A 15896-nucleotide genomic window follows, 5' to 3' on the forward strand; every position below is an offset into this window, starting at 1 on the left:
ATGACATTTATTCTAAATCAATTGTCAACAATAAAACAAATAAATTTAAATTTACAGTCAAGCATGTAGCATTTACAGGTGACATTTCAAGAGTTTGAGCAAAACACACAAAACATTTTTCTTTGAAAGACTAAATGACTGTGAACAGAACTTAATTTAGGATCCATAATTTTATTCTATCCAGAGAGTGGTAGCTACACGTGCAAACTTAAACGTGAATGTTCTGTATTGAAAATATGTTAGTCTGTCATTTTCTTAATCTGAATGCCTCACAAGGTATCTCATCTTTTAGAGTTAGGCAGTTGTTGACATCACCTTTACTCAAAAGACCATATGAAGGTTCACAGACAAGATGAATAAATAATGGTGGCCTTCCACCAGACACGCGTCTTTTCCAGCTACGTGTGACAGTAACGGTGTAACTTTCATCCACAGCGCTCACGGGAAGTGGAGTCATTTTCTCAAATTCACACACAATTTTTTTTTTTCCTGGTGCACTGTTTTATGAGAAACACACAGGTCCGATGTCAAGGCCGAACTCCTGATTGGCCTTTCCAATGTCCATGGGAGCAACGTCTGCAATGGGCAGCCTGATTGGGGTTTGAGTCCTGTATTCCAACACTGTCTTCGCCCAATTGCCCTGAGACTTCTGTGGGGGAAAGGAGAGACAAAGCATGCAACTCTTTCTCATCTCTGATATTGTGTTTTGATTTGTTGAGGACTTACCGCACAGCCGTCTTCAATGACGGTGTATTGCAGGCGGCTATTGCCTTGCGCCCTCAACTCTTGACCGTTGGCCCCTTTGAGGATGAGGGCTTTCTTCATGGTGCCCTTGCCGTCTTTATAAGCCACACTGTTCTTGCAGTGGTAGGTAATGCTCTGGTGGGACTCTTTGGAGAGACGCTGCAGTAGCTTCACTTGAACTGCCACTGTGTTTGGCTGCTCCTCGTTGTTTCCGTAGCGGAACTGAAACGGTTGGACACAGTTAAACTTATTTACTCCCCAAAACACTCACAAAGATTTCAGTAAAGGTAAAACATTACAATGTGCATCTTTAGTATCCACCAAGCAGTGGAAAATGATGGTGGCACAATGAAAAGGACCCAAAAATGTGCCATGTACTGCAATGAACTGAAAGGCACTGCTCAGTGAAAAGCGGACTAAAGTCGCCCCCCTTCATGGGGAGAAAGCCATCCCACAAATAGCATGGTAGATGTACAACCATAATTTGTAAATTAACCTGGCCAACCATTGAGTGATTCTTGACTTAATACCTGTTCGGCAATGGTAGATGGTCTGAAAAGGCTATGTTGGCTTGAGCATGCTTTTATTGAGGTGCTCTTCTGAAGGGATAATGGAAAGTGCTGCAGTTTACCCAGCGACGCGTGATGGAGGTTTGGTTTCTAGTCTGTCTTTTCGAAGTGGCTACTCCGTCACCAGGCAGTCTTGCTTTCTTCACAATTATGCTATGTTTGCCTCACTCACAGGTTCGACTGAATGAATTCATTTTTTGAGAAAAAATATATACCGGTATTTTGTGGAATGTCTAGTGGCACAACCCCACACACCACAACGTTTTATCACGGTTTAAGTTCAGATCATCTGTGGTTTCTTTTGTTCTACCAGCCAGAATTTGTAAGCCTATTACTCACAGACATTCTGAATTGGTCAATGGTTGTCCAAAAGTAAGTAAAGAAAGTAATAGTGCGCAGCAATAATCATATTATCTGCTTACTGGGGTTCCACCATACATCTGGGCTCCGAACCAAACGGGTTTGTTGACACTGGGAGTGGATTTTGTCCACCAGGTTTTGCGGGAAATATTGGCTGGAGTAGCAGTGATGCAGGTTTCACCACTATCCATGTTGCAGAAGACCTTGATGGCATCTTTCGTGCTTCCTTGGTTAGGATCAATCCAATACTCGCCTGGATATAAACATAAATGTATTTTCATGGTGGAGAAGGTGTAAGGATTTTTTTTCAGGCATTACTGAGAAGGAAACTCTTACCACTTGGTTTCTGTGGGTAGCATTGCTTGATGTCTTGACATGTCTTTGCAGGGTTCTCCTTTGTGCCATCTGGGCTGCGAATGTTATGCACACGCCTGCTGAGAATCTTCAGAGTGGTATGAATGATGACGGGACTCTTATCAGCACGAGCCTCATCTTTATTAAACTCTGGAAGTGGAGGAGGGTCAGCCGCCACATCATCCTTGAAAAACTCCACAGCTTCTGGCACGGCATGCTCATCAAAATCCAAGGGAGCTGCAAAGTACTCATTCAGCGCTGCAGTGGGAGGTCCAGGTGGGCCTGGAGGCCCACGAGGTCCCGGTTCTCCAACAGGGCCCTGGCAATACGGTTAAAATACCATGGGGGATTTGGGCTACAGGAAGACAGCATAACAGTGTACCAATGTGTTACCTGAACTCCAACGTCGCCACTGTTTCCTCTGCTTCCAGGTGCACCCATTGCTCCTGGCTGACCGATGTTCCCCTCCTTACCAGGTGGTCCCACCACACCTGGAGGACCCTGTGCAGTCAGAAGATAATATAGCTCTCTTGTGTTTTGTCTTCAGTCAGCGAATGTTTAACGCGCCTTACCCTTGGTCCACCTGGTCCGACAATACCTGGAATACCTGCATCCCCTGTAGCCCCCTGAAGGACAAAAAAAGGAAAAGTGGTCTTCATTCTTTTTTCTTCTCTTCAAAGACGCATACAAGATACAAGATACGATACATAGAAGATAGTTTTATGTTGAGAGGGAAGAAATTTCATCTGTGCTGTATGTTACACATACGTACAGCACATTTGACAATAAAGTTGTATTCAATTCAATACAATATCCACTTACAGCAATTCCTGGCAAACCGTGGAGACCGGTGAAACCTCTGTGACCTTTCTGGCCCCTCTCTCCTTGTTCACCAGCTGGTCCTTTTTCTCCCTGCAGTCCTTGGGGGCCCTAAAGAGATTTCAAAAGAAATTCAATATCCTGTTTGACGATAGATACAAACGTGAGACTGTGCAGTGATTCTCACCGCTTTGCCTCGTACTCCGGGTGCTCCGTGGGGTCCAGGAGAGCCTTTGGCACCCTAAATCCAAAATATCCAAACAGCAGGAAGTAAAAGCAAAAGTACCATTACACTTGTGTTGCCATGTATGTTAGGATCATTGCATCGGTATAACTCACATTTTCACCTCTTGGTCCCGGACTACCTGTAGGTCCCACCGGACCCTCATTTCCTGGAGAACCTGGGCCTCCAGCCAATCCCTCTGGACCAGCATTACCTCGATCGCCCTGTAAAGTCATACAGTGACGATGGGTATACACAGGTGCTTGGACACAGGCCTTGTCACGTGTCTACACCTACCCTTTCCCCTAAGAGTCCGTCCGTCCCAGTAGGTCCATCTTCACCAGCCACGCCCTGATTCAACACATGACAAACTTAACAAACGCACTCATACAAATGAATAGTTTGGGCATATCCTGCTGTAAAACCCAACAACCTCAGGGCCTGCATCTCCTCTTGGCCCAGTGGCTCCCACAGGACCGACTCCACCAGGAGGACCTTTTCCACCTGGAACTCCAGGAGCTCCCGGTTTTCCAGGCAGACCCTACATAAAAAAGAGGACAATACATCTTAAACACGATCCACCTGAAGTGGTTGGTAGCTGGGCGAATCCGACGTACCGCGGGTCCATGCAGGCCTGGCATTGCTCCCTCTCCTCTCACTCCGGGATGACCAACGGGGCCTCGTTGCCCTGTAGCACCGGCAGGTCCGGGAGGCCCAAGAGGTCCCTGATAGAGAAACATAAACCCAATCAAGGACTGTGCACAGTATGCGCAGCAGGTGGCGCTTAATCAAACTACTTTCTACTCACCGGAGAACCGTCCTCTCCAGAATCACCCTTATCTCCAGGTGTGCCTGCCGGGCCTGGAGCACCAATCTCGCCTTGAAGTCCGGGCGCCCCATTTTCCCCACGAATACCAGAGGGGCCCTGCTTTCCAGTCAGACCAATGAGGCCATCCGCTCCAACAGCACCCTAGCACATACATTAACGCAACATTCCAAGTGACAAAACCATTGATCAATTTGAAAAGTATTATCTTTCCAAGCATGATCCAAGTGGACTCACAAGAGAACCAGGTGGACCGACACCTCCGGGCAAGCCAGGGAAACCAGTAGAACCCTATGGGAAGAGAACACTTATGATGATGCTTGTGTCAACAGCGGATGTGCTGAGCTTCTTGACAGAACCATTGTGGGTGGTGCTAAAGTCAACTCACCACTGCTCCCTGTGTTCCTCTGCCACCTTTAAGTCCAGTCAGACCGACCGGGCCCTTAAACATACATCTCCATTAGTTCATCAAGTAAAATATTTAGGAGGAAAAATATGACTTCTTAATTACTCAGTATCCACAACCTACTACATGATGTGTTAGCTACCTATTTATTTTTGAACGAGGCGTTTTGAATGGTACCATTTTGTGACAAAGCTACATTTACATATTAACCACCTGTGCACCAAGATTCTCTCACTTTTTAAAACTCACGGCTCACGACTAGTAGTCAGCTCCTAAGTAACAAAAGCCCTACTCGGCATTGGCCGCACTTTCGAGAAAGTGGGCTTGGTAGTGGCTCATTTACATAGAACAGGACTACCCCCTCAAAACAGCCACAGTTCTGTGAGGCTGAAAATTAGCGGCTTTATTCAGACTACTGGAAAAAATGTGAAAAAAGCATGCATCCCTCAATTTAATTTTGTTAGTAATGCACACCTGTACTCCCGGTGTGCCAGCCATTCCTGGTGGTCCAGGTGGTCCTGCCTCTCCCTTAAGGCCTGGTTCCCCAGTCTCACCTTTCACCCCAGGCTGACCTTCAGCACCCTGAGAAAAAACAAACAAAGAGTAAGCACGTGAGGTTTGGACCAATTTCAGTATTTTGTAGAATGTTTTGTACTGGTGACTTACAGCAGCTCCAGGGAAACCTGCTGCACCCGTTGCACCAGGCTCACCTGTCGAACCCTGTAAATGGTACACACTTGAAAGTCAGAAGCAACAGTGAATATTCATCATAAATTCTGGTGCCCGAGGTGTTTTACTCACAGGTACTCCTCTTGTCCCTCGGCGTCCGTTGGGTCCGGGGGAGCCTGTTTCTCCCTGAAAAACACAGACGCACACAGAAAAGCTGGGTTTTGCATCACCTCACTCAATTGAATCAAATCAGTATTGTAAAATGTTGATGTCTTTTAATGTAAAACTTAAACATCGGGAAGTCTTACCTTGGCACCGTTGGCTCCAACCGCACCTGGAGGTCCAACTGGACCAGACCCACCCTTTAATAGACAAAAATGTGTTACTGCAAAGTATTTGCACAATTTGGAAAAAATACTGATCCCACACATTTATCAGACCCTCTAATAGTTTAAGGCGTGGGTTTTAGTTCAAGGCATCCACATTTTTTTACTCTTAGGGCTGCATGCTGAAAATTTGACAGATGTATGGGCCAATTTGAAATTCTTCAACTTTAATTTTTTTTCAACACACTGAAACAAATCCATCCATTTTTAAGTGCTTTGTCACAGCTTTCAGTTTCTATGGTGAATAGTTTGGGAATTGGGGTGGTCCTCAGCCATCTTTTGAATTTAAATAGATCTCTTCACCGGTCAAAAGCTGATGAGCTGATGAATCTTCACATTCAGAATCAAAATAAGAACAATCTAAGCGGACTAAGCAGATTATTTTGAACTAGATAAAATCAATATGAGAACAATCTGGTCGTAGATGTCAGGAGTGTCACACATTGTAATTGTATTTCAGTTACAGACTCCCTCAAAGGGATGTTATGCCTGTGAAACCATATTAAATGTCTAATTGCCATTATACACAACAATCAATTTGTTGTGCATAACTCGTTTTTAAGTCAGAAGTCAAGAGTAGTGGCTGTTTAAATGACTGTAAAAAGGGTTTTGGTAACCCCAAAAATGCAATATCTGAAGATTGTTATTCATTATGTATGACAATTTAAAATGTTGGTAGCTTTTAGCAAGAATCATGGAAGATTTGGTTTCACGGGCCAAATAGAATGACGTAGTGGGCCGAATTTGACGCTGTTGGTCTATGCTGTGGGGTGATAAAAAGTGGACAGTGGTCCAAAATTTATTTTTGACACCCTTGATTTCAGACATTCAAAGTAATTCTTGTTTCAGATAAATCTGGTACAAACAACTCACCCGAATTCCATCAACTCCAGCTCTGCCTTCGAGTCCCATATCACCCACAGAGCCCTGTTTGACGAGATCCACATTTGGCCTTCATGTGTCAAACACTGAAATTGCCTTAATCAGGAGTAGGTTGCAGGCGGCACTAACCACATCCCCTTTTGGGCCTGAGGATCCTGGGATGCCTCTTTCCCCTGGCATGCCCTGGAGTCCTGGACTTCCTGTTTCTCCAGTAGCTCCCTTTACACCAAATTTTCCCTAAAATACACCAGCACTCAGGTGAATAATATTTACTATAGCTAAAATTCGAACAAAGAAACAGTGACATTTATCCTTCTGATACCTTCAGTCCATCCGGGCCCGGACTACCTGGACTACCCTTAGGTCCCTGCAGTCCTTTGGGTCCGGTTTCACCTCTGCCACCAGGAGCCCCTCTTTCTCCCTGTTGGTACAGGGTCATGATGGCCGTGATGTACAGCAAGTGGATTCAATCATGACACTGTCCAAGCAAAGCAAGTGCCACTGACTTACCCTCAATCCGGAAGTTCCGGCAGAGCCTTCCTCCCCAGCAAGTCCCTGAAGGCATCATTCAAAATACTTTATTCATTGGTCGTTACAGAAATATTCTGTGTGACTTTATTTGATCCGGAAAACGTATTAAAAACAAGAATACTTTCTGTCTGATTTTATTTACACACCTCAGTTCCTGGTTTACCAGATTCACCGGGTGGGCCCGGCACTCCGGGCAAACCCTGAAAAACACACATGCTCGTATAAACAACCGTGCTCATGCATAACGTCTATTATTGTAAAGTTTTTGTTTGTAGTGGTTTCTCACCTGAAAGCCAATGGGTCCCTGTGGACCCTGCTCCCCTCTCTTCCCTGCAGAACCCTACATGACAGAGTATGTGATGAAAAGCAGAAAAGGTGCAGAGCATTTTGCAGATATATTTCGGAATAATTCATCAGGACACTAATTATCTCCATATTTCATACACACAAATTAATATTGCATGGAGTTTGCATTTTTTTAAACTGTTCTCAGTAAATGCAGAGGATAAGGCTTCAATACCTGTGGAATATCTTGCATGATTTGTGCATAAAATTGAGAGATGATGGATTCTGCTTTTTTGTGTTTGTTTTGTTTTTTAATCAGAGGATTAAAAATGTGGACACATTTCTGTTTTCAACTGCAATTCGATTCTCCCATTCCCTGCAAACTCCTATATTTTCCCATTCATTCTCATGGAAATCTTTTTTGTTTATTACAATATACTGTATGTAGGCTACCGTACGTATTGGATTAACCCAATCATGCTTTTATCAAGGGAATGTGGTGAGAGTCCTGAGCGTGCCACTCACCGCTGGGCCAGTTGGACCGGCAGCGCCCTCCTCGCCGTCTTTTCCATTCACTCCCTGGAGGACGTTTGAAGTATTTTATCATCATTTCAGTTCTTAATTGGATTGATGGTCAATTCACTTTTCAATAGAAAATAACATACTCTTTGACCCTGTGAGCCAGCACTGCCAGCGTCGCCATTCTTTCCAGGATCACCCTGAAAGTTTCAAAGACATCAGCGTCATCTATGCTGTGTGTGGGCTTTGCATTCTTAGTTAAATGAAACAAGTTAAACTGACAGTGAGGCCTTTTGGTCCTGGCAGGCCCATGGGTCCAGCTAAACCACGACCTCCTGTGGAACCAGCTGGGCCTGGTTTGCCATCGTCTCCTGCTGAGCCCTGCAGGAGACAACTTCAAATGCTCAAAAATGCAGCGTTGGCTTCAGAAAGACTCACGAAGGAGAATTCTTACAAACCTGTGGTCCTGGTTTGCCTTCTCCTCCTTCAGCACCGATAATTCCAGACAGGCCCTGTTAGACAAAACATAGCATCAAGATTGGATTTATGAGAGGTGAAGCTATATGTGACAAGATAAAAATGTGTTCCTCACAGTTTAGTGTCCAATTGTGGTTAGAAAAAAGGCTTACCCGAGCACCAGTTAAACCCGGCTCTCCGGGTCGTCCCAGATCTCCTGCAGGACCTTTCAGGCCCGCTGCGCCTGGCAGCCCTCTTTCTCCCTGAGCTCCCTGTGACAGCAGAAAAGTGCATTTTGAAAAGAGAAAAATAGACTGTTGATCTGGTTTCCTTGTAAGGCAAGACTAGACTAGTAAAGGCAGGCTTATTCGTATGGCCACATCCATACACAGCGTTATTCCATAGTGCTTTACAGAGCACTAAAATAAAAGCAACATGGCAGAAGAATATTTCTGATTTATGAAAAAGGCAGCAGGAAACAATTTTTCAGGTGACATTTAAATGTAACAACAGCATGAGCAGATCTCAGGTGTTCAGGAAATTTGTTGCACACTTGATGAGCAGAGAAACCCAGATGCTGGTTCACTTTGTTTCATTTTGGTTCTAGAAAGACTCAAACATCGGAGGGATCTGGAAACCTGAAAGGGAACTCAAATGTCATGAATTTGTTCAACAAACTCACTTTTGCACCAGGAAAACCATCTGTGCCAGGGAAACCGCGATTCCCAGGGATGCCCTAAAACAAATCCATGAAATAAAATTGTATGACACTTTTTGCATAACAATGCGAATGACATTTGTAACTATTTAACCTGCAAAGCTTCCCTGTTATGCAATATTGGGACAACTCACTGTCTCGCCAATAGGTCCCGGGTCACCGACAGACCCCGCATCACCTCGAGGTCCACGCTTCCCATCATCTCCCATGGGGCCTATCAGACCTGGAACACCATGGTCGCCCTGACAACAAGTTGCAATTACAAATTGTTGACCTGCGTTCCACTAAGTTATAATGGAAGCGATGTACAGTAAGTGTTTTGATGTTCATATTTACGCACTCTTTCGCCTTTCATTCCAGCTTCTCCTTTGACTCCAGCCACACCGACGTCACCCTGGAGAAAAGATGGCTCGTTACGTTCAGTGACAAAAGACATAGAGAAAGTGTTGTATCTCCTTTTAGACTGTTACATCTTGGCCTTTTGGTCCCTGTGCTCCTGTGGTTCCCTGGGGTCCTGGGGGCCCAACGGGGCCTACAAGTCCTGATGGACCCATGACACCTGCTAGGCCCTGGAAAGAAATGGTCCACTCAATGACAAACTTCACCGATGCCAAAAGAGAACTTGGTAGTTGGCTCACGTACTGTTGCCCCCCTGGTTCCTGGGGCTCCATCGGGGCCTACGGCTCCCTGTTAGTAACCAATGACATGTTTAGTTACAGCAATATCAACTTTTCTGCTCATGAAACACATTTCTGCACATGCTGACCTGTTGTCCGGTGGGCCCTAGTGGTCCAACGTGACCCGCATCTCCTCTGGGTCCCTGCTGACCTGGACTTCCTCTCACACCAAGAGGTCCCACTTCACCCTGGAGAGGTTCAAAGTATCATAGAAGAGGTCGATCGTGGGATTGGCTAACCTTATTTATCTAATTTCAAAGCAAAACTATCATTGTACCTTCTGTCCTGGGGCACCTGGGAAGCCTGGTACACCAGGGATTCCAATAGGACCCTGTGGTTGAAGGAGATCATTATTATTTTGAGCCCAAACTTGACAGTCGGTCTGGTGACTCCAGCTTTAGAAAATGTCTGACTCACTACACGTTCATTCTGTTTGCATAATGACATGAAATAACATAAATTGTCCTTACCAGGGGACCTGGCCTGCCAGTATGTCCGGCTGCTCCGCGTTTTCCCTAAACCAGAAACAGATTGACTGTCTCAATTCTGCATCATTTTGGGCACTCCAAATAAACATCGATGACAGATGATTGTGTTTACCACAGCACCGGGTGGGCCCGCTCTTCCTCGCTCTCCCAATAAGCCTGGTGGACCCTGAAAGAAAATTCGTTCTGAGAACCTGTCTACATCAAAAATGGTGCTGTGTTTCACGTATGTGTTGCCTACCACTGGGCCAGTAGCACCCATGGCACCAGGAGTACCAGAAGCACCCTGCAGAACACAATGACAAGGAGCCAGTGAAGCTTAAAAAAATCATTGCCTCCGGTGTTGCATTTTGTCACTATTATTAAAATCTTACCTTGACACCGGCAGCACCGGTCTCACCTCTCGGACCAAAAATGCCCGTCTCACCCTGTTGGAAAGAGATTTGCAAGTTCTGCGCTCATGTCCAAAAACATGAAACAATTTTAAAGGGCCAACAGGGCTATACCTTGTGACCCTTGAGACCTGAGACACCTGGAGTACCCGGTAACCCTCGTGCACCCTAAGGAGATGACATCATTTAATATGAACTCAACTGAACAGAACAATAAGCCAGAAGAGCAGTGTAGGGGGAAATTGTTTGTTTACCACTGATCCTTGGAATCCCGTCTCTCCCGTGGCACCGGGGGGTCCAACATCTCCCTATGCGAATAGAAACAACGGGTACCCATTATAATCAAGCTAACCGTCATTTTGGTACTACAGTACGAACAATCTGAACAACAAAGATCTTTACAGCATGCGGGGCTTAGTAAGACTATTGAATGAATGAATAAGTGTTGCTTCTGTGATGCTTTACTGACATCAGGGCCACTTTTTCCTGGCAACCCTTCTGGCCCTCGAAGACCTGCTTCACCCTAAGGATAAACACAAGAAAACGTCAAAGTTGCAGACATACAGAACAGATCCGTCTCCAGTCCATGAATGCACGCTCGGCATAAAAGTCCTAATGGCAGTGTGAAGACATTACCATATGTCCTGTCTCTCCAGCCTCGCCTGGGAGTCCCTGGCCACCGGTTGGTCCCTGGACAAGAACAGACAACAAATGTTAGCTAATTATAGCATTCTGTCTTCTGCCTGTGTCTTGGAAGTCTTGGAAGTCAGCGGTTATCATTTTCAGTGGCCCAATAAAACAAACTGAGCGTTACAACTTACTAAAAGTTTATATTTTCACTTTAAACCAGCATTTTTTCCCACACATCTCATCCCTTCTTTCCAAAAATCCAGCAAGGGTCCATTGAGGGAAACCGTAACTATGATATGGCAAAATGACCGACACCCTTTTGTAGCCATCTTACAGAATCTTCTACATAAGTGCTGAAAAGTTATGAGGGAACCTTTGCCCCGTTTTTCTTATCTTTAATGCTCACTATGGTCATAGTAACGACCAGAAGAATGCCTATTCTCGGTTGAACTACTGAATAGATGCCAGAAAGTTCAAGACATGGCCATGGAACCTTTTCTTGCGAGATTGAGAAAGAAGGTCAAACCCCATCCCTCGGGATTTCTACTCTTTTGCTCTCTTATTCTTGGCCACCCACTCGATGACTCTGCCTAGCCCATGTGACAATGCGTGACATCACGGCCTTAACTGAAATTAAGTAATAAGTATACCAAGGGTGTCTTATATAGATATGCCTCGCCAGGAGGAAAGATCACAGTGACACAACGGCCTAGCTCAAATCACCCATCTAATTATAAAGAGGCCTAATCTAACGGTGCCAAACTTACTGGTGGTCCAGTCGACCCAGGAGGTCCTCTTGGTCCTGATTCACCCTGAAACATGAACAATTCATGTTTATGAGCTGCATCGTAATTCCTAAAGTTAAATGGACATACGGGTGTGCACTCACCCTTGATCCCGAGACCATTCCACTCAGGCCCGCTGACTTCTCATTGAAACCTGAAGCCATTTGTGACACAAAGTTCCCCTTTGGGTGACAACAAACAAAAAAAAAATCGACATTCAAATAAGTTTTTTTTTCTTTTTTGCTTATCAGATGCTGCAGTCAATCTCACCCCAGGAAGGGAAGGAAAACCAGGGGGGCCGGGCTCGCCTGGGTTTCCTGGGATGCCAGGCTCTCCATCAAAACCCGGTGGCCCTTGGAATCCCTGTGGATTGCATTGTGATTTTTTTTACACTAACACTTTGTCATCAGTTTAAAAAAGAGATATTAGATATACGTGTTTTTTTTTCTTTACTTCTTGTATTTGAACATCAAAACTAAACAAGATTTATTTCTAACTTTCCCAGCTGATTGGCCCTACCGTTCATTTTAAGATCAAAGTTCAAGGACATAACCTCTCGCTGAGGTTCTGACTTACCCTTCTGCCTTTGAACCCTCTATGTCCAGTTCTCCCTTGAGCACCTGGAGGACCCTGAAACAGAAACACGGCAGACACATTCATTTTTAAATACATACATATATTCTAACCTTGCTGGTACTTATATCCAATAAAAACTCACGGAGGGTCCTCGAGGTCCAGGGATTCCCACCAGCTGAGTGAGAGAATAAATTATCACATCATCATGTTTCAACTCAAGACAGAACTCTTGAACTTGCATAAACTGCGATTTACAACTTACATGTGGAACATCACCTGGTTCACCCTTCTCTCCCTGTATAAGAAAGAAATCGGTCTTAACTACATAAGCAGGTCCTTTACATACTTGGATATTGAAAATTGTGATATTACTTTAGAAGACAAACATTTCATTACATTTATAACTGCTCTGGAAATACTGACATCCCCCCAAAATTGACAGTTTTTAAAATATTTGAATTGTAGGAAATATTTTGATTTGAAATAATGCTGTTATGTCAACACTAGTTTTTAAAATAAACTAAAACACAATCCTTCAAATAATAAGATCATGGTAACTGATCATTTTCAGGGATGTCAGAATTTTTTTCCAGAGCTTTAAGTCCATGTAAGTCCCGCTTCTTATATTGCTTAAAGTGAGTGATGGTATTGAAAATGCAAATATCATGACTTACCCTATAACCCATGATTGCTAGAAAAAAAGCGGTGAACAAAAAAATATATTATAAAAGTATGTTACAACTTGTGATTGATGCTTTAACTTTATACAGCAGCGCGCCCTTGTGGTTAGGGTGCATAACTACAGATTGATCCGCGTGGCCTTACCGATGTGTCTGGTGGCGCTGGCCAGGTTTTCGCACACTGGGCAGCACTCGCCCTCTGGGGTCACCATCTTTTGGCAGTTGGGCACCATCTCGCACTGCACGTCGCTGCAGATGCTCACGCCGTTGTCGCACACGCACACACTGCACGGCGCAGGCTTCCAAATGTCGTTGTTAGCGTAGATCTCGCCATCCACTTCGCAGCTCAAGTCTTCCGCGGGAGCTGCAGCGGGGTACAGAATGAGTCAAAGACATCATCAATATACCGGTGTGTTAATCCATCCATACTAGCAACGAGTCATCACGGACAACACTCTTCCACTACATGGTAGAATTTTACACGGAGTCAGTTTCAGTATCACAAATAGTTAATTGAGACGAGAGCATCATTATTTCTTGTTTGCAGTGACCCCCGTGTATTCTCTGATTTTTCTTTCCCCCTCGTGTATCCACTGAAAAACAATTTGCTGTGTTTGTTCTCAGGCCGAAGCATTAAAATCCCTTCTGTGGCATGTTGATGACAAGGAACTACAGTATGTTGAAGTAGTTTAGTTAAGGAGCTTTATTTCGACATAACTAGTGCCTTGCCGCAATCTTTGGCATCTAGGTGTTAATTAAGGAATGATGTGGAGTTGAGGAGTGTCATTTAGACAAAGGTAGGGCTTTCCCACCATCTTGTGACATCTTGGCACCAAAGAATGATGTTGAAGTGGGTAGAGAAGCTTAATTTAGACAAAAGTAGCGCTTTTGTCACCATCTTTGGAACATTGCTTTGATTGATTGAATATATTATATTTACATACATACATTTCATACATATTATGAGCAAATCAAAATAGCTCAAGGGAGGCCTTTCAAGCATTCAGTCAATTCAAATACTTTCAAATAAAGCCGATGTACTCCAGTTCTTTAAGGCGCAAAATACGAGATGATGTCAGCAGCAGTGGAATGGGACTATACTTTAAAACAATTCAAATACCGGTATATAAATTAGATCGTGATATTAAATAAAGGAATTATGAAACTATGTTGCAGAGAGTTGAGGAATGTCATTTAGACAAAAGAAGTGTTCTGCCTCTATCTTTAGGCGCTTGGTGCCAAGAAACGATGTTAAAGTGGGTGAGGAGCTTCATTTAGAAAAATAGTGCTTTGTCACCATTGTGTGGACTCTTCTTACCACAAACGATGATGAGTGGAGCAATTTTGTTTAGACAAAAGCAATGATTTACCACTGTCTCGTGGCATATTGTTATCAAGGAACTATGTTGAAGTTAGTCCAAGTGCTTTATTTAGTTGCTATGAATAAACTCCATCCATTGCCAACTGCAGGGTAATACTGATTATACTTTCTTTTTGGTGGGCATCGTGGAATTTCCTGATTAAACATGTTTTGACTCACTAAAGGTTCAGAAATATTGACAAAGTGACACAGCTTAAAAAAAAACCCGAACCTGCAGAAGGGTCTGGCGTGGCAGTGGCCGCAGGGGTGACGCACACCGGGCAGCACTCGCCCTCCGGGGTCACCGACCGGGCGCAGTCGCCAAGGTCAACGCAGACCACGGCCTCACACATGGCACTGCCGGACTCGCACACGCAGATCCTGCAAGGTTCAGGGCTCCACATTTCTTTGTTGGCGTACACTTGTCCATTGTCGGCGCACGTTTCTATTTGGAAGAAGTCAAATGCGCAGTTCGTATTACACTTGAATGCTTCACGTCCTAGTCGTTAGCACGAATGCATTACAGTTCTGACGTTCACGCTTCCAATGTTCTCCCCATGCCTTTTTGGGTTTTTCAACAGGTACTCCGGTTTCTTCCCACGTTCCGAAAACATGATTGATTTGTAAATTGAAGAGAGAATGGTTGTTTTTCTGCATGTGAGCTGCGATTAACCAATAGGTCATTAAAACAATGATATGGACAGATAAAAGAGATATGAATTGCAGTACTAGAGATTGTGCTGAATTATTTGTGGTATCCCATCAGACGTCATGGTACTTTAAATGTGCATAAACCATGAAAGTCATTCAACAAAAACAATCGTGTTCTAGTAATGTTAGAATTAAATTTCTGACAATTTTTAATCTAGGTTGGAAAACTAAAAAAAAACATTCAAGATGGAGCTCAAAGAATAATTCAAATGCACAGATTGATTGTGTTCCCAAGAAAATGTCCTAAAATGTAACCCCTGTGTTCTTCTGGTGGGTACAGTGAAAATGTCCTCGCCAGCATTATCCACCAGATCAGTGATTCCCTTTTCTTTTCAGTATTCATACTTTATGTGTTTGTTGGTACATTGGTCAAGGTTGGGAAACGCTGCACTAAATAGTGCTCGTGATTTGGGCAATGGGGTTTAACTTTTTTTTTTAATTACTTTGGTGGAATTATTCATGGGTATGCTTAAAGCAATAATTTGTAAAGTTCTGTGACAAAGAGCTTCTGATTACGTTAATACATAACATTTACAGAGAATCACAGAGGGCGTGCACACAGTGAACTTGACGGGGGCTTTCCACTGCTGTGTACGATGGAACTTAGTGATTAAGGAGTAATTAAGTTGTGGTTCAACTCATGTATCATCATGACAAGAATTCACCAAGTGACAGCAATCTGTCTGACTAGACAATGACTTTGACTCTTGGCTGCACGAATCATGTCATCTACCTGCGATGTAAATTATGATTACATGTATTAAAGAAAATTTTATTTCAGCCTTGTTTTGAGCCATATGGCTCCCTTGTTTCTTTCTGACTTTCGGGTTGAGTGAACGCTGGCGCGTTTTGG

At 44.0% G+C, this 15896-nt stretch overlaps 2 protein-coding genes across 2 annotated transcripts; both read right to left on the minus strand.

Annotated features, from left to right (window-relative positions):
* On the minus strand, window positions 1-9310 carry LOC147209935 (uncharacterized). Its single transcript, XM_086129186.1, has 33 exons — window positions 9218-9310; window positions 9088-9141; window positions 8882-8989; window positions 8712-8765; window positions 8203-8301; window positions 8032-8085; window positions 7856-7954; window positions 7720-7773; window positions 7580-7633; window positions 7056-7109; window positions 6916-6969; window positions 6749-6793; window positions 6561-6659; window positions 6230-6283; window positions 5279-5332; window positions 5103-5156; window positions 4968-5021; window positions 4776-4883; window positions 4284-4337; window positions 4133-4186; window positions 3878-4039; window positions 3687-3794; window positions 3503-3610; window positions 3367-3420; window positions 3186-3293; window positions 3034-3087; window positions 2850-2957; window positions 2600-2653; window positions 2421-2528; window positions 2010-2346; window positions 1736-1926; window positions 727-966; window positions 1-649 (listed from the first exon to the last, which is right to left on the minus strand). The coding sequence occupies exons 1-33, from the start codon at window positions 9299-9301 to the stop codon at window positions 503-505; spliced, it is 3123 nt and encodes a 1040-aa protein (XP_085985312.1). The 5' UTR covers window positions 9302-9310; the 3' UTR covers window positions 1-502.
* A 277-nt stretch (window positions 9311-9587) lies between these two features.
* LOC147209936 (uncharacterized) lies at window positions 9588-12565 on the minus strand. Its single transcript, XM_086129201.1, has 15 exons — window positions 12555-12565; window positions 12435-12467; window positions 12293-12346; window positions 11987-12079; window positions 11699-11743; window positions 10938-10991; window positions 10771-10824; window positions 10556-10609; window positions 10416-10469; window positions 10284-10337; window positions 10151-10195; window positions 10025-10078; window positions 9895-9939; window positions 9702-9755; window positions 9588-9612 (listed from the first exon to the last, which is right to left on the minus strand). The coding sequence occupies exons 1-15, from the start codon at window positions 12563-12565 to the stop codon at window positions 9588-9590; spliced, it is 729 nt and encodes a 242-aa protein (XP_085985327.1).
* Between the last annotated feature and the right edge of the window lie 3331 nt (window positions 12566-15896).

The sequence above is a fragment of the Hippocampus guttulatus genome, chromosome 1 (genome assembly GCF_054856545.1).
Source record: "Hippocampus guttulatus isolate MCC_2025c chromosome 1, RoL_Hgut_1.0, whole genome shotgun sequence".
In the NCBI taxonomy this organism is placed as follows: domain Eukaryota; kingdom Metazoa; phylum Chordata; class Actinopteri; order Syngnathiformes; family Syngnathidae; genus Hippocampus; species Hippocampus guttulatus.